General features: G+C 44.5%; 1 protein-coding gene across 1 annotated transcript; it reads left to right on the forward strand.

Moving 5' to 3' along the window:
- The first annotated feature begins 5603 nt into the window (after window positions 1-5603).
- On the forward strand, window positions 5604-18774 carry REN (renin). Its single transcript, XM_081193525.1, has 9 exons — window positions 5604-6052; window positions 9041-9197; window positions 9811-9934; window positions 10117-10235; window positions 10952-11148; window positions 11814-11936; window positions 12617-12761; window positions 13357-13455; window positions 13841-18774. Exons 1-9 carry the CDS (start codon window positions 5919-5921, stop codon window positions 14000-14002), a joined length of 1260 nt encoding a protein of 419 aa, XP_081049651.1. The 5' UTR covers window positions 5604-5918; the 3' UTR covers window positions 14003-18774.
- The last annotated feature ends 368 nt before the right edge of the window (window positions 18775-19142 follow it).

A 19142-nucleotide genomic window follows, 5' to 3' on the forward strand; every position in this document is an offset into this window, starting at 1 on the left:
TCCCTTTTGTGCCATGTTTCTAGGCACAGCTTCTGCGCATTACAGCTCCGTGTCCAAGCAATTTTCCCCTCCCCATTAGCTCTTTCCGCATGCAAACCTACTCTTTATTGCTGAATTGGAGCAAACAGCAGTTCATGGAAAACCAAAGACCCTCCAAGTGTCCCTATTTTCCAAGGACAGTCCTGGATTTACAGAAGTTGCAGAAAGTTGTGTCCACAAAAGTACAATCAGCACGTAAATCACTTCAGAATAAGCAGAGCAAACATCCACAACAACAGTAATGGGGAAGAGAAAACACAATCATGGGGTGGACGAGGGAAAGCTTTTCCCTCTCCATTCCTCATAAATCTAAAATTCAGGGTCATCCAATAAAACTGATGAGAAGAGGATTCGGGACAGACAGAAGCAAGTGCTCTCTTTTCCTTTTACACAGGGCATAAACCATTGATGGAACTTGCCTCTGTAAGATGTGGTGATGATGGCTACTAGCTTAGATGGCCTTAACAGGGGATTAGACACATTCCTGGAGGATCAATCTGTCAACAGCTACTAGTCATGGCTATATGCAGTCTCCCAGTGGGCTCAACAAAAGGAGAGTGATTACCTTTGTATCCTGCTAGTGAGCTTCCCATGTACATCTGGCTGGCCGCTATGGGAAACAGGATGCTGAACTAGAAGAGACATTGGACAGATCCATTGATCTTACGTTCTGAGCCCAAACAACTCCTGCAAAATTGGGCATTTGTTTGCGTGAAGAAACACTACAAAAAGCCCATCAACATTCATTGGCATCTTTGCATCCTTGATTTATTTAATTTATATATAAGATTTCCTACTCACCCTTCACCAGGGATTAATTTCATTTCTTAGGCCGAGCTGCTGCATTTCAAATTCTGTTCCTGGATTCGCACCAGCTCTGGTCTGTCTCCTCCTACTACTTTGATCTACTCAAGAGAACCCTGTCTCCTCCTTTAGTGCTTCTTTCGGTTAGCACTAAGTCGATGAGGAATATTAGAGGGGGAAACAGGAGATCAGAGGAATGCAAAGAGAATCTCAAGAATAAAAACTTCTCTAACTTAAATTAGCAGTCTCTATCATGGGTCTTGAGGAGACTGCAAGGATGACATTGGAGAGGACTTTCCTGTACAGGTAAAGGAGCCTATCCCCTCAGGAATATGAAATACTGGCAGGTACAAGTGTAATGTGCCTGTGGCAGCCCAGGGCTTTCAACTGAAGTGCCCAATGAGAGGTTAACATCAGATTTAACAGGACACAGCAGCAGAACAATGAAAAGAGCTCTCAGACCCAGGAGAAATAATTGGCACATAATATGATACAACAAAAAAGTTATTGAGATTTGAATAGATGCTATACTCTCATAAAAGTGTGGATGAGCCCTGATTATCCAACTCAATCATTTCCCTGTCCGACACAGTTTGATACATGTCGGGCATATGCAGTAAAGTGACAGATGAATGCAAAGAAATAAAACAAGAGGCAGGATCAGTGTCCATGTGAAGTTTCCACAGGAGTGAACCACATTATGACTTTATGTGATTGAATTGTGGTCTATGGATCCCTCAAGACTGGGGATTTTGTCTGTGTGTGCTTGTGTATGCTAATACAATAGTAGTGGATTTATACTGGACTGCTCACATATCATTTTTTTCTATTGTTGTGCAATGCTTCCCCAGTTTCACTGCATTATTGCCATCTGCAGGGCCACTCTTGTGCAAACGTGCAACAGAAGCAGCACTAACACCCATCCCAAGGGTTTGTGGCATGAAAAGTTGCAGGATTTCGGCAGGAAGCTATGGGACATGCACCAATTGGAAATGAAGCAGTATAGTATGTACGCCTGCCTAAGAACCTTAGCATGTGAAAAATGTATTGAAAGTGGGGATCCTGATATCGTTATGAGCAGAAATCATAATGAATATTCAATAAAAAAGGACAACTGTAGCAGAACTGGGGATATCAGTCCTAACAACTTCTTTCCTCTTAATTTAAAACAATTCCTGTATCCTGAAGTTATGTGAAAGATACTGCCCTGATGGGATTATGCTCTGAAAGTAAACAAGGCCTACTGGGTGACCTGGAAGTGCATTTATTTCTGCCATCTTCTCTCCTGCATCTTTCTCATCTCTCTGTCCCAGCTAGCAAGCAAATGCAAACAGGGGTTGGTGATTTTTTGACCCTCTGGCCGGAAGGGTTTGCCTGTGGGCTTGCAGGCTGGGCAGTGTGACGCAGTTGCTGGAGCCTTAAAGGGTGGGAGTCTCCCAGTCCCTGCGTGGGAAAAGGCCTCCGGTTCCTGCAAAGAAGAAGGCTCAACAGTGACCTTGCAGAGCCAGGCTGACCAAGAATGGGCAATTCGTAAAGGAAAAGGAAAGGGATTAAAAGCAAGGCAAAAGGCGTTGAAGCCTGGCATAGGCATAGAGTGAAGATCTAAGGAGTGAAAATCAGATGGGGAAATTGCATGCAGAAAACTCTGCTCTATCCAGACTGCTTTGATTCACATAAGCAAGAGTTGTGTGGATCCAAGAACAGTTTAACTGCATCATGTGATTTTCTTTAGCAACCAGCAACTTGGTCTGCCATTAGTATGCTACTGTATAATCCAATTTCAGTAACTTTGGTTCAGGAGCTGCATATGTCATCTATGCTTTAAATATTGTTGCACACCATCCCAATCTCTGAGCAGTGCAAGATCCCAGGGGTTCCAGGTGCTTGCCCATAGTTTGTGTTTCCTTTGGAAATGATGCAGAGCAGAGACTGTGGTGTCTTTATGATATATGGTTTATTTACTCATATATACAACATGAGCCTACGATGGAGGGGTTCTCAGCATCAACGCCCCAAGAGGGTCTTCATAGAATTGTAAAGTTGGAAGGGACCCTGAGGGTCATCTAGTCCAACCCCCTGTAATGCAGGGATCTCAACCAGATCATACACGACAGATAGCCATCTGACCACTGCTTAAAAACCTCCAAAGAAGGAGAGTCCACCGCCTCTCTTGAGAGCCTGTTCCGCTGTTAAACAGCTTCTACCACCAGTAAGTTGAGACGTTGGGGGACCAGTGTGGTCTGGTGTGAGGACAGAAATGCAACGTGTTCCCCTGCTAATTCCTTCTCTTTTAGTAACTACTAAGAGTAAATGACTTTCTTTTAGGCTGTACTTCCTTCCTGCTTCTTCTCAGTCAGTATCAGTATGAGCTAATACTGTGGTTCCCAACGTGGGGCACACGTCCCACAGGGGGACAATTTGATTTTTAAGGGGGGGCAATTCAAGAATGAGTTATTAACAGTTAATGGCCTTTTAGGCTTCCTCCACATAAATAGGAGTTCACTTTTTGAATAATAGGAATTATATGTCAAAGGGTGTGGGGGCATCAGGATTTTAGAGATGCTTAGGTGGGCATGGCCAAAAAAAGGTTGGGAACCACTGAGCTAATGTGTGCTAGTGTCAGCTTCTTGGCTCCAGCTCAGTCGCATGTAAAACCTGTGCTCAGAATGGCTTTTTTGCCATGGACAATAAACCTTACTTTTTCTTCATCTCTTCAAGTAGCAGTCTCACCAGACTATTGCCTTTTGCACAGTGCTGAGATACATTTATCAAACTCCAAGAGGGGGAGTTTTGCTCCCCTTACCCACACATTTCCGTGACTCTTTAAAGTGGCCCTCCAAGGCGCTTTCGCACTCACATCTGGAGATGCCAGGAATCCACTCGGCTGCATGCAAAATGTGTGCATTCCCAGTATGCACTCTTCCCATATGTTCTGTTTGGCCCCAATATGCCAGTTACACCACAAGTTAATGCAAATGTATACTTTTTGCCAAGATAGGTTTTACATTTGCAGAGCAGGCAGATTATTCAAGCTGGCGTAAACTGTGTGCTTGTGAAAATCCGTTAAACGCTGCCCATGCCTTTCTCCGTCATATAAAATGTCTCACCCAAAGGTTACCGAGGCCATCACAACAGAAGTAACTTGGCTGACACTTGGAGCTCGCTGTTATGCTGCCATATGTACCCTCCTCCTCCCACCAAATCCCAAGTGCCTGTAATATTATTTCATTGAAAGACCTTGTTGCCAGCCCCTTTGTGGCCTTTAACCTGTTCGGGGGTGGGGGATGAGCTTGGGAAAATCTCTGCTCACAAGCATGATGCCTGACACAGTGTGTGGGAAAACAGAGCTTATTTATTTTCCGTTGTAACTGCCCACAGACGTAAAAGGTTGCCTTGGCCAAAAAGTGGGCAATTAGTTACACCTTTTTCAAACGGCCGTCTAAAGCAGCAAACCAAACTGGGAACAAGTCCCACTGAATTCCATAGAAATTATTTGTGAGTAGACATGGTTAGGATTGTACTATATTGATAGGGTCTGAGTGCATGACCATGACTTGTATGCTTCTGCACACCCCATAGCATTTGCCACCTGAAGCAGCTGCCTCACTCTGCCTAATGATAGGGCCATCACTGCTGCAAAGCACTTCTAAGAATTTTTTTGAGGCAGAAATGCTGGGCCAGGCCCATATTTATTTATTTCACTTATATCCCACCCACCATAGGACTCAAGGTAGCATACACAGGGCACTGATCTGACTCAGACGTTCTCAACTTTAGCAAGGGGCAAAGTGGCTTCATCAGCTACCTGTATCATCGAGTAAGAGAGGATAGCAAGAGATGTATACAGTTATCTAGCTTTCCCCTTGCTTAATACAGCTCAGAATACTCCCTACAACCACAAAAAATAGATACTCCATATTCTGTGAAATAGTAAAGGTAAAGAGACCTCTGACCATTAGGTCCAGTCGTGGCCGACTCTGGGGTTGCGGCGCTCATCTCGCTTTATTGGCTGAGGGAGCCAGGGTACAGCTTCCGGGTCATGTGGCCAGCATGACTAAGCTGCTTTTGGCAAACCAGAGCAGCGCATGGAAATGCTGTTTACCTTCCCGCTGGAGCGGTACCTATTTATCTACTTGCACTTTGACGTGCTTTCGAACTGCTAGGTTGGCAGGAGCAGGGACCGAGCAATGGGAGCTCACCCCGTCGTGGGGATTCGAACCGCTGACCTTCTGATCAGCAAGCCCTAGGCTCAGTGGTTTAACCCACATCGCCACCGGGGCCCTGAGAAATGGTAAAGGTAAAGGTAAAGGTAAAGGGACCCCTGACCATTTGGTCCAGTTGTGGCCGACTCTAGGGTTGCAGCGCTCATCTCGCTTTACTGGCCAAGGGAGCCGGCATACAGCTTCCGGGTCATGAGGCCAGCATGACTAAGCTGCTTCTGGCAAACCAGAGCAGCGCACGGAAACACCATTTACCTTCCCGCTGGAGTGGTACCTATTAATCTACTTGCACTTTGAGGTGCTTTCGAACTGCTAGGTTGGCAGGAGCAGGGACCAAGCAACGGGAGCTCACCCTGTAGCGGGGATTCGAACCGCCGACCTTCTGATTGGAAAGTCCTAGGCTTTGTGATTTAACCCACAGCACCACCCGCGTCCCTCTGAGAAATAGTACAGGCCTGTTAATTTCAATTTTCACTATTGCTTTAGTAATTGCAAGTGTTCACTGGAGTCTACCTGCTAAGGATCAGGAACATAAAATATTTTCTAAGAAATGCTATTAAATAAAAAGAGCAAGACTGACCTACTTAGGGATATGTTTAAATTTGTTCCACAATAATAAGCGGGATCTTGATTTCCTCACTGAGCTACGTACGCTGAGCTAATCATGGAAGAGAGTGAGTCTTCATACGCACGCCTTCATGGGCTCTGGCCAAGCTGCCCTTTGCCAGGAAGTGAGGTCAAGCTTAGCATCCCAAAGTCATCCCCCCCATCAGCAAAATTTATTACTCCTTCCCTACCAATCAGTACTGAGCAGAAACTCAAGTTCGGCACAGGAACTTTTTCTATAAAAGCCCAATGGACGTGGCTTCTCTTTGTACACAACACCAGAGTGAAGGTTCTGCTATCCAAAGCAGCAGTAGGATGCCGTGGTCCTGGGTCTTTGCAGTGGTTTGCTGCTTCTTGTGCTTTTCCGGTGATGCCTTCCAAAGGTAATGTGCCTTCTCTTTTCAAGTCAAGGCCTAGTATTGGGTGAAGTGCCTCCTTCCCAGCACACGATGAATGCATAGGCTAAGTACCTGATGCAGCAGGGTCAAGGACAAATCAGAATTCCCTGATGAGGTGTATGTAGCTACTGTGCTGGGACTGATGTTAGAATTCACATGTTTTTTTCTCCAGCCCATTTTTGTATTATATGCGACTGGTGGCAGGTGGGAAGTTGTACCATACGTAGGAGAGAATAGACCACCATGGTGTATTTCAAACTGGGGGAAGGTAGAGTTGAAGAAGTTGAAGGCATGGGTGAAGATATAATAAGAAATGAGTCAAAAGGCAGAGTTGGGGAGCAAGAGTGTGGATAAAGCCCGTTTAGGCTGTGTAAACAGTATATACCTTAACAGTGGTACCTCAGGTTAAGAACTTAATTTGTTCTGGAGGTCCGTTCTTAACCTGAAACTGTTCTTAACCTGAGGTACCACTTTAGCTAATGGAGCCTCCTGCTACCGCCGTGCGATTTCTGTTCTCATCCTGAAGCAAAGTTCTTAACCCAAGGTACTATTCTGGGTTAGCAGAGTCTGTAACCTGAAGCGTCTGTAACCTGAAGCATCTCTAACCTGAGGTACCACTGTACATTTGAAGCCCCTTCTTTCCCTCAAAGAATTCTGGGCACTTGTTAAGGGTTGCTGGGAATTGTAACTCTTTGAGGTATAAACTCCTTTAACTTGTATAATCCTAATACTATGCCCTTTGGTTTGATGAGTGGGTTAACGCCCTTTGGTTTGATGAGTGGGTTATATACGTATAAGGAATAAATAATGGATAAGTGAACACAGAAATAGTAAGATCTGGTAACAAACTGTCTGGTGGAAAGGTTGGTGAAAACAAAGTCTAGACTGTGGTGAGGGGACAAATTGTATGGTGATGTTTTTACCAGAGAAGATCAAGAAAGAAGAAGAGGGTGGAGGGAGTACAACTTTGGACATACAGATTGGCATAAATCACCTCAGCAGAGAAGTGAACAGCTGAATTTGGGAGACAAGCCTGCAATAAGCACATCCTTTCCTTTAAGCTGCTACTTAAAATTCAGTGCTGCATATTGAGAGATGTCTCAGTTCCACTGAGAAATCAAGGCAGGTCTCCAGAAAATTGTGATTAGGCTTTGTTGCCTAATGTGGACTAAATTTAAACAAGCGTCAGCAAAGCTGTTTTGGAGGGGTGGAAGGTAGAGGAACACAGGGTTTTTCCCCTACTTTTGAGATTGAAACTGTGACCTTTCAAATGCAAAGCATGTTCTCTACCCCTGAGCTATGCCATTTCCCCCCTAATCAATGAAAGGGTCTCATAAGACAACAACTGCTTTTTCATCCCCATTTCTGGAAAGGTGCTAATAATGACATATCCTAGGTCCCTGCTTCTACATAACAATACACTTTTCCAATAGCTATGCCACAGCAGCACTGCGGAAATTTAAATCTGGATGGCAGCCCCAAAATCAAGGGGACCATTAAAGTAAATCGCTGCAGGTGAAGGAATCCTAGGAACCCTTATAAAGATAAAGCGAAACACTGATGTGTGTCCTCAGTGTGGCAACCTGAAAGAGAAGCATATTCTATGTGGCTATTGTTATGCAAAGGTTAAATGGGAGACAACTGCCATAAGGAAAGAAATATGGGCACAGGAGGGAAGACCACATAAGGCTCCACATATAGAGACTGTTGTACTGTATGAGGGAGAGAAAGCTAGAGATGAAGATGAAGGCAAGCGGATCATAGAAAGAACAAGGAAGCGCCCATCTTGGTTCACACAGGACTGATAATGTAGCACAATGGAATCTTTGGTCGCAAAATCCTTGCACTCACAGAGTAAAAATAGCTGAAAAAATGCTACTGATAACACTTATCCCCAGAAAGGGTAAATTTAAATTGTATTTTTTAATTTGCCATTGTAGTACAGCATCACTGCTGTACTTTAAATGTTACAAAGAAGATTCTAAGGGAAGAAGCGAATGCATTTGGTAATTGTACTTTTGGAAATTACCTGGATGGCTAATTTAGCTACTGTAAACTTAGCTGATTTTGTCATTGTATTAAAGTTGGTTAAGCAAAGTCAATCATTTGCAGGAGCAGATTCTTACGGCATCTATTTGGTCATATTACACTGTACTGTGTATTGGGGGGGGGCATGGATTTAAACTGCATTTGTAAATGAAACGAAGCATATTCAGCAATCTGCCAAGTCTGGTTAACCACTGTAGACAGTAGTGGGATTGTGAGAGAGGGTGCCGCAAAGCAGGTATGGGAGTCACTGTGATATATAAGGAAGGAGTGGTTGGTCCTCAGGAATAGAAAAACATGTTGTAGAGCAACAAATGCAGATAGTGATGGGGGAAGCATTGTGTAGGTGGGTGGCAATAAAGAATTATGCTTATATAACAAACATGAAGCATCCTTCCCTTTATATTGGAAAAATAATAATTTTTAAAACATCCAAATTTATGCAGGTTTGAAGCTGTGGACAACAATATGCAAGACTGAAGCACATGCTTCAAAAACTGCTAAATGACTTTTAAATAAAATCGTGTGATTCAATTCTCTCTCTTTTTAAAGATAGCTTAAAATTAGAGGAAAATTACTTGCTGACAGTCCATTGCAAGCATTTACTGCCATCTAGAGCAAGTGAGGGGTATCTTCCAAGCCAAGGCAGCTGTCATCTGTGAATCAAGGCTGCTTCCCCCTTGCAGCAAAGTCTGAAAGAGGCCTCAAACAAACTGTATATTTCCTCACCAGCATGACTTTAGTTCTTGCAGCAGTTTATTCAGCTCATTGTGGGGCAGAAGTGGGAGAGGCATTCTGCGTATCCCAGAGAAAACACAAGAGCATTAGAAGAGCCCTGCTGGTTCAGACTAAAGATCCTCCTAATCCAACATTGCATTCTCACAGTGGCCACCCAAGTTTTATAATTCCTTTCTTAACACCTTTCAGGATTCCACTTAAGAAAATGCCCTCAATCAGGGAGACCCTGCAGAAGATGGGGATGGAAGTGTCTGATGGCTTCCCTTCCATGGAGCACAGTCTATACCATCTTGGCGAAGCGCTTCATAATGTGACAGCACCTACCACCCTCACAAACTACAGAGATGTGAGTGTTTGATGATGCCCCTTGAGCAAGCAAGTCAGCAGATCAGGGGAGCCCAAGCATCTTTGCAGAGATATTTATGGAGCGTGCTGTGATGGAGGGCCCTTCCACCTGTTCTTTTTAACCATGGTGATTTGTGCTCATGATGGCAACAGAGTGGTTTTGCACGATCCTGCATTCCTCACTGCGTACATCTGCAAAGGTGTTTGGTTTTTTTTTGGGGGGGGACGCACTGCTTCATCTCCCATCAGTGCAGGTCCTGTAACTTCCTGCAAAAATGCTGTAATTTTTATAGTACAAATCTTTCAGGATTGTTCGTGTGTTGCACTTTTGTGGTGCTGTAGAACATTGCTTACAGATTTGTTATAAGTTTTTATATGTTTTAAATGTTATAAATAAAATAAGAGTGTTCCCCTCCAGATGGCTATAATACCACGTGGAACACATCACAAAACAACTAATAAAGCAGAATAATGTGTAGTTGGTGCAGCATCAGTCTACCACTCATACATTATTATAGCATCAATGATATGTTGCCAAATGCAGTCTGGATGGGCACTAAGATTTAGGAATCAGCAGCACCCACTATTTATTTGTATTGCAACATGTCTTTCAGACACAATATTTTGGTGAAATCAGCATTGGCACACCAGCCCAGATCTTCAAAGTCATTTTTGACACAGGGTCGGCCAACCTTTGGGTGCCATCCCACCAGTGCTCCCCACTGTACAGCGCCTGTGGTAAGTAATCGCGAGTACCATGCATACTCAGGGAAACACATGCCATATAGTATGGAAATGCCTGGATTCATGGGTTTTTTTTCGTTCGAATGCATGGTAATTAAAACATTTGTTCATCGTGGAGTATGATCTGTTTCTGGTGAACCAATTAATATAACCTTAGTGTCTTTCTTTCCTATTAGCTTCCCATGCCCGCTACGACTCCTCCAAATCAAGTACATATAGGCCAAATGGAACTCAAATTGCAATCCAATATGGGAAAGGACACGTCAAGGGTTTCCTTAGCCAGGACATTGTGACAGTAAGTACTACAAGGGGATAGAAGGCTCCTTTCTTTCCGCTCATATGCCTTCTTGCTTCTGAAGGAGGGGAACTGGCGCAAAGCTTTCCTCTCCCCTGACAGGCACAAGGCCATTCACAGGCCTGGATTCTTCTATACCAAATCACTGTTTGAAGGCCTCTTGTACTCAGTCAAGGAGAATCCCCATAGTCTGGACCAGCCTTCCCCAAGTTGATGCCCTTCAGATGTTTTGGGCTACAACTCCCATCAGCCCCAGCCAGCAAGGACAACGATCAGGAATGATGGGGATTATAGTCTGAAACGTCTGGCAGGGGGCATTAGATTGGGAAAGGCTAGACCGTACTGCCTTGTGTCACTTCAACCACTAGATCAGGGATAGGGGACCTGCAGCTGACCTACCAGGTGTTGTTGGACTGTCACTCCCATCATCCCTGACCAGGAGCCTTGTTGGCTGGAGCAGATGGGAAGCAGAGTTCAACAATATATTGAAATATTTGGCATTCAGCACTGTCACACTCTCCAAGTTATCTGAATGATGAGAAACTCCAGGGGCACAGTTCATTATCATTTGGAAGGAAATCACAGGAGGCTGGTGAAGTTTTGCAAAATTTATCTTTATTTACAAATATGCAGGTTGAACATTGGGGAATAAAAACCCATGCATGCTTTGCTCCCTAGCAAAGGTAACCTTTCTTTTCCTTGTTTCTTCTACCCAGGTTGCTGGCATTCCTGTTTTCCAGGTGTTTGCAGAAGCCACAGCGCTCACTAACAAACCTTTCAACTATGCCCAGTTTGATGGAGTGCTTGGTATGGGGTATCCCAGTCAAGCCATTGATGGTGTTACCCCAGTGTTTGATAAGATCATGTCTGAACAGATTCTGACGTCAGAAGTGTTCTCTGTCTACTACAGCAGGTGATGGTTGTTTGGAAGCGCCTATGTGCCAGATAAGTGGGAGTATAGGTGGTCTGGAGAAATCCTTCATAAGGAACCAAAAACTCATTATCTAGTTCAGGCCATCCCCAACCTTCGGCCCTCCAGATGTTTTGGACTACAATTCCCATTATCCCTGACCACTGGTCCTGTTAGCCAGGGATCATGGGAGCTGTAGGCCAAAACATCTGGAGGGCCGCAGGTTGGGGATGCCTGATCTAGTTGAAGCATGTTTTCAGTGGTACAGTACATGATGCTTTCCAGGTTCAATTCCTAGCACCTCCCATGTTCAATCATGGGCATAAGAAGGCGCTATCTCCATTTCTTTGTGGCAGAGGGTGTGGCCTGAGGGTCACACACAGAGAGGCTACTGGGCCTTGATGTACAAACACTGGGGTTGCTCTTCTTTGCCTGGAAAGCTTAGTTTCCATTCACGCAGAGTTCGACATTGGCCCATCACTGCACCACTTTGAGTATCACTCCCCTCGCCACATTCTCATGCACAGGAACACTCTCCTCACATTACTACCTATGCATGTTTTTTTGCTCCTGCCAACAAGAATCTAACCGACAGAACCTGAGGTGTATCATGCCAAGTGTATCAGGTACAGGAAGGAGAAAGTGACTGCTTGTGATTTTTGTCCTAGGAATTCTGCGCTGAACACTGGGGGAGAAATCATCCTGGGAGGCAGTGATCCATCTTACTACACGGGGGACTTCCACTATCTCAGCATCAGCCGGGAAGGCTATTGGCACATTGATCTTAAAGGGTGAGGGATACTGCTTTTTACTGCTCCAAGTAATTCACAAACCCTTCTAAGCTCCATCGCTGTGTGACAATCCGATAAACACTCCATTTATCAAACTTGGGTTCCTTTTTAAAAACAACAACAATAACCCTTATTGAGCTTTAAAATTGTACAAAACATATCCCCCCCAAAATATCCTTTCAAAAGGATAGCAAGGACTTTAAAAGCATTAAGGAAGAGAAGGGAAAGGGTCTGTGGAGGCGTTTTCATACACCAGTTTATCCTTTCCTTAAATCAATATATGATGCAGCTGTAAAATCTACATTGTCTGGAATGTATAATTTTATTTATTTGTCTTTTTATGTATTCAGCGCTACATTAACACATTCATGGCCATAATATCACAAAAAATAGTCAAATAAACTTTCACAAGTGTGCTTGGTCTCTAGGGCTGGGGAACCCATTGCCCTCTAGATGTTGCTAGACTACCCATCATCACTGGTCTTTGGCCATGCTAGCTGATGGGTGTTGGTAGTCCAACAACATCTGCAGCACCATAGATAACTCCATATGTTAGCACATACAGCTTATAGGTTACTTATCTTCTCTAGGTCAGAATGGCTGCTTCACTGCAAGAGCGAGGGTGGGTAGGGCATAAGGGTTTGTCTGAAACATGAAAGGCTGTTTTGCTTTCTCCACAGGGTTTCTGTCGGGGGCGAGCTGCTGTTCTGTCACGAAGGCTGCACGGCATCTGTAGATACTGGGACTTCCTATATCACGGGCCCAGTTAGTTCAGTGTCTATTCTGATGAAAGCCATAGGAGCTACTTTGTTTGAAGAGAAAGATGTAAGCAAACTGAAAGTTCTCCTCCGAAAGCTTATCCTCTCTTGCAGTGGGTAGACAAAAGAAATGACAGGTCAAAAAAGTCATGAGGAAAAAGAGCAGTGGAACCCGAAGCCTGGTTGCTTTTTCATGCATGCAAACACTCCTTTGGTGCCCTTGAATGCTGTTTTGTTTTGTTAAAAAGTGAAGTGCTGGGTCTCATATCTTAGTAAACGTGCCATGCGTGCCAGCACAAAATGGCTGCCATAGGTAGCAAAAGAAGACATGACAGTGCTCTATGCCTGAGACTCCCATTACAGTAAAAACACTTGATTACAGGTGCAATTGTCAAGTCTGATACTAGGAACCTTAGCACTGCCCCTTCTCCTTGTAAGTAATTTGCTGGTCTTCTCAAAAGGTGAAGAGTATAGACAGTATGGATTTGGAGGTTGCTTTTGCTTACATGAAACCTAGATTGAAATCTAGGCATGAGGGAGATACTCTGATGGATATTAGATGGGCTTGGTCTTCAACTCTTGCCTGAAGTACTTTGCCCCACAGTCTTGAGTACAGGACCTAAAAGTTTCATTTTCCTATTAACTCCTTTCTCCTCTCACAGTATATCATCGAATGCAAGAAAATTCATTTGCTGCCTGATATCTCCTTCCATTTTGGAGAGAGAGCCTACATACTCAGTGGCTCCGCCTACGTCCTCCAGGTAAGATGCTGGGCAAGATTTGCAATAAACAGGAAAGGTGGAGGGCAGCTAGGAAATAGAGGAGTTGGGGTAGAAAAAAATTCCAGGGGGATTTTTTTGAGGTCTGATAGTTTGAGCAATGGTGCAACACTAATAGGCACAGTGGAAAACAGGAGTGCCTGGGGTGCTCTGGTCCATGGGGTCACGAAGAGTTGGACACAACTCTTTTGTGTTTTTGAGACTACAATTCCCATCACCCCTGACCACTGGCCCTGCTATCTAGGGATCATGGGAGTTGTAGGCCAAAAACATCTGGAGGGCCGAGGTTGAGGAAGCCTGATCTAAGGCAAAAAAAACTTGTCTCACTGACTCACTTCCCTGCTTAGTTGTGCCATTCTCTCTGCAGCATTCTGAATATGGCCAAGAGTTCTGCACCGTGGCGTTCTCAGGTTTTGATATTCCTCCTCCACTGGGCCCTCTCTGGATTCTGGGTGCTAGTTTCATCGGAGAGTACTACACTGAATTTGACCGGCAGAACAACCGAATTGGCTTTGCCACATCCCTCTGACACAGAAGAGTCCTGTTTCAGAGATTACTAACTTTTGAGAAGAAACTGCATAAACTGTGAAAGAGAACAGCTTAATAATATATTGTTTTCAATAGCAAAAAGAGCTTGTGTCAATATGTATGCAAAGCCCTCCAATTATTCTGCTGCATTGCTAAAAGCTATAAAACAGTAACATCAAGAATAACATAATCCCTGGATTTCAATGTCCTCTTCCTATATTGTCCACTGAAGTCAGATAGCTGAAAGTTCTGCTTCCCATCTTAAAACTAGGATAGCTGAAATCTTTCCACCTTAAATTATAACCTGTAGACTTCCCTTTCCTGGGAAGTGTCCGTCTTCTGTGGTTACTTATTTCCCTTCACTTTTGTGGTTACTGACATCCATACAAAAAGCCGTCCTTGTTGTGAGAGGGACATTTCATACTTGGCAAAGTCCTACTTGTTTTCAAGTGAAATATGATCAGGCTAGATATGGAAATGATAGCCAATGAACAAAGGTGAGGAAAAACACAGTGTAAGAGAAAAAGAAGGTCCCATGCAACACATCTGAACAATCCTGAAGGAGGGTTCATCTGGCAGTCTGGGTTTCTCCCAAAGAATCTTGGGAATTACAGTCTTGTGGAGCTCCTGACACTATATCTTCCACTGAATGGGAAACATGACAGGATAGAACTGCCCTGGTTTAAGAAGTATAGTACAAAATCCTTATATGACACTCCCATTTGGGTGTGGTAGTTTTTTGCATTAACATTGCGTGTCTGTAAGTGATTGCATGAGGCAAATTGAAGAACAGAATCTTCCATTTCATTTCACTCAGTATATCTATATCCTGCCTTTCTTCTGTCACGGAATTCAAGAAGACATATATGGCATTTCCAGGCATTTTCCACCCAGATACTTGCTAGACTCTCTACACCAGGGGTTGTCAACCTGGTCCCTACCTCCCACTAGTGGGCATTTCAGGATTCTAGGTGGGCGGTAGGGGGTTCTACAGCACAAGCGGAATCCTCCTTCCATTGAGCACTGGTGGGAGGTAAGGAAATTTTACCATCAAGAAAGATGCATTAGTGGGCAGAAGGTATAAAAAGGTTGACTACCCCTGCTCTACCCTGACCTAACCTGCTTCCCATCAGCCCTCAGACCATTCCGTGGGTTAGAAATCAAGCTAACATTCTAATTTTGTCCATGGCCTAACTGTTGAAGGTATCGACTTAGGATGTCATCAACTTCTTGAAGTCAATAGCAAGTGTATTAAAACAATGCATAGGGTAGAGAAAGTAGATATTGACAAAGACAGCCCATCCAGTTTTGCCACCTGAGGTGAAACAGGAATTGCTATCTCCTGTCTCACAGCCCACCACGATCCCACCCAACTACTGCCGCTTCTGCACCCCGCATCCCACCCCTGCCACCACTGGAACACCCTGGTGCTCATGGAACTTGACGATAGCTTGGGCATTCCACAAAGCATTGCCACTCAACTTCTCCTCTCAGGCGCAGGGAAACCAAGCAACAACGTGGGATGCAGGAGCACCCTAGCTCTCGCCAAACCCAGCAGGAGCCAGGGCTTTTGCACGCCATTGCTGCTCATCTGCTCCACCTCAGGGGTGAGAAAGACAAGTGTCAATGCCATGTGAAAGAATGCCTCCCTCTCACCAGTGAGAGGGAGGTATTCTGGCATCAAAGGCAACAGTTGGGCAAGCAGAGCACTGCCTCTTGCACTTTCACCACCTGAAGTGAGAGCTTTAGCTTGCTTCATAAGCGGGCCAGTTCTGGATATACAGATGTTTTTCTCCTCTCTACAATACCAGAATTCAGGGCCATCCAATGACACTGAATGAAGAAGAGTCAGGGCAGTCGGGCAACAGAGAGTACTTCTTCACACAGCACATAGTTTAACTATGGAATTCACTTCCAGAAGAGGCAGTGGTGGTCACCAACTTGGATGGCTTTAAAAGAAGATTATAAAAATTCATGGCGGATGAGGCTATCAATGGCTAAGATGGCCATGTTCAAACTTCATAGACAGAGGCAGCATGCCTCTGAAAGGCAGTTGCTGGGAATCACAGGTGGGGAGAGTGCTGTTGCTTGTGGGTTCCCCATGGGCATCTGCTTGGCCACTGTGAAAACATGTGGACCTTTGCCTTGATCCAGTAGGCTCTGACGTTCTCAGAGCCACTCCCCCTTTGATCCTAGGTGTGAAATATTACCATCACACCTTGTAGCCATTACAGCCTTATCCTCCACAAATTCCTCAAATTCTTTTCCAAAGTTGTCTAAGTTTACATTTACATTTGATTGGTAGTGAATTTCACAACACATGGTAGTGAATTTCACAACAAAATAGAACTTCTCTGCCAACACATTTTCAGTAACCTCAGTGAAGAAGAGCTGACACAGTGATCTATGTACGGTAGTTTGTGGGATTTCCCCAGTTTACAGAGGGCTATAAACAGGGGGGTTCTAATCACCACCTCAATCCAGACACCTACCTTGAGGGATGATCCCAACCAACAAGTGGCTCAGCAGTTCCTAGCTAGCCTTCACCAACCAAGATGGACCTTTCACAACTCTGAGCAATGTAAGATTTAATTTGTATCCAGAAATAAATCACCAGTGAATACTTCTGCCATTGGGACTCTTCAGCTAATGCATCTGAATGACCCTTAGTTCAGTCTATTAACACCTCTGCCAATGTGGCAGGACAATTTCCTGCCTGCCCATTTTGTACAGGACAGGAATAGGGCTTTAGATGACAGCCACTAATCACCTGCAACCAGGAGGTATTAGCACTTCAGACTATAACCAACAAGGAGGACAATTATAGCCATTCTGATTAAAATAATTAGAGTCATTCTATTTCATGAGAAAATGAAAATCACTCTGTGTTGCTTCCTAGATGTTTGGGAAAGAAGCAATTCTTCCTGGTTAGAAATTGGCACATTTCAATTGGAAAAATAAACCAATCAAATGTATATGATGTCCTATCAAAATACTTTAAATATTTTGCTCACCAAAGTTTTTGGGTGGGCTATAATATGTTAAACCCCAGATCTCACAAAGAGCGGGTGTTCACTTATAACAGTTACCAAGGCTGCTGTCTTAGCCCTACTGATCTGGGAGCAAGCTTCACTGAATTCAGTAGGACTGACTTCTGAGTAGACATGGTTAGGATTGTGTTTGAAGTGCTATACAGTGATTACAGAAGTTAGTCCCCTGCTCACAGTCTCACAATTTAATAAACACAATACAAAATTGGAAAGGAATGAGGAGGGTAGAGGTGAGCATGCAAATTCAGGTACCAGTTCTTGAAAATTACATAATCTCCACAGTGTCATCTGATCCAGGCAGCCAGCAGCACAACCAAGAAGTCCTTAGTCCTCTGGGCTATAGTTTAAGCTAGTTCCTTTAAGTCCTGCAGCTCTGGAACATGTAAATATCACTGCTTCAAGCTCTCTCACTCTCCAATTTCTGGGAGACCATTCTCCTAACACTTCGTTCTACCCTCACATAGCCCAATCCCATGACATTTACCTCTTGAGTTTGCCTTGTTGCATTTAGGCCCCCATTACAGCTTACAGGATCTCTGGCACCTGCACCTCTCCTTATATGACAGCTACAGACCACTGCACTCCTCCATCAACAGAATTAGTCAAAGGAGCTCTTGGTTCAGGCCAGGCCTTATCTGTGTAGCCTGTATACATGTAGAGCCCTATTGCCTTTGCATGCCAACTAACAGATTTGTTTTCTATTAAGTACAAGCTGCTGATTCTCTTGATGATTTCTCACTCTTCTGAGTGAAAAAGGTAACAGCCTCGTGGTGTGTTGTGACTCCAGGAGCTGTCTTAAAAAAGAAAACATGCTTCAGTGTGTGTTTGCATTTCACTTATGATCAGGAACACCTGTGCTGAGTTAAGCATGGACCTCTCCTTCAGGATTAGCATGGACTGAAGTAGCCAATGCATTGTGGGGTTTGAGAGACAGACAGACACTGCATGGCCACTTCACACGTGCCCTTCAGAATGATGGTTGCTGCTACTCTTGTTGCAGATAGAGCATATCAGGGAGCACCCTTCCAATCACTGCATCTCCAGGTCAAGAAAATCTTAATTGCCTAAAGCTTTGCCTGTCATGCACCTGCCTTTAAAGGCACATAGCCACAGTCAGGAACAAAACTGGAAACCTTAATAATTGTTGAAGAAACTAATAGCTGAGCTATGGATCATGCTTTTGGCTGAAGAAATTGAGTTATATTCAAGCAAAATTATTAGCTAACATCACCATCGCATCTATGTTCCATAAGGTGGCTGGCATACATGCCCCCCTCGTTTTTTATCACCTCAATCTATGAGGTAGGTGAGACTGAAACTGATGGGCCCAAGGTCAGTCAGTGAGTTTCAGAGCTGAGTGGGGCTTTGAAACTGGGTTTTACCAGTCCTCTCTCAAATCCAGGAATGGGAAACCTCTAGTCTAGTCCTCCAGATGTTGCTGGATCACAACTCCCATTGTTCCGGACCACTGGCTATGCTGGCTGCAGCTGATAGAAGCTGGAGTCACTGTTTCCCCATGACTGCTCTAACCACTACACCACATATAATTGGGGCAAATCTTTACAGGGCCGGCATCCCTGCTCACCAAAACACGCTGCCTTCAACTGATGTGTGAATAAGTGCACATTAGACAGGTATAACACCACCCTCTCCATACTAGGGGGGAGCTGCTCCTGATGAATTCTTGCCTGCCATGCCCCTCTTTAGCTGCCAGATCTCTAAATATGTTTGCGTGTCAAAACCCCTCCCCCAGCAAGAAAGACACAGGACACAATGTTTAAGTTTAATGGGCATGAAATGGCCACAACTTTATTGATTAGAGAATTGAAGGTATTGGCCCTAGGCATTGGCTCCTATCCGCTACCCGGCATGATGTCCGGGAAGGGTTAACACTAACCGTGGGAGGCCCCCGTTGGAGTACGCCAACTAGGATCCCACGGGTGTCACCGCTTGGGGCGTGCCGGGGGCCCTTACCTAGGTAGGTTTCGGACAAGACAACGCCCCTCGGAGTCCTGTACCGGACTACCCCATTTCCTGAATTCTTGCCTGCCATGCCCCTCTTTAGCTGCCAGATCTCTAAATATGTTTACC

This window comes from Podarcis bocagei (genome assembly GCF_964188305.1).
Source record: "Podarcis bocagei genome assembly, chromosome: 5".
NCBI classification, from domain to species: Eukaryota; Metazoa; Chordata; class Lepidosauria; order Squamata; family Lacertidae; genus Podarcis; species Podarcis bocagei.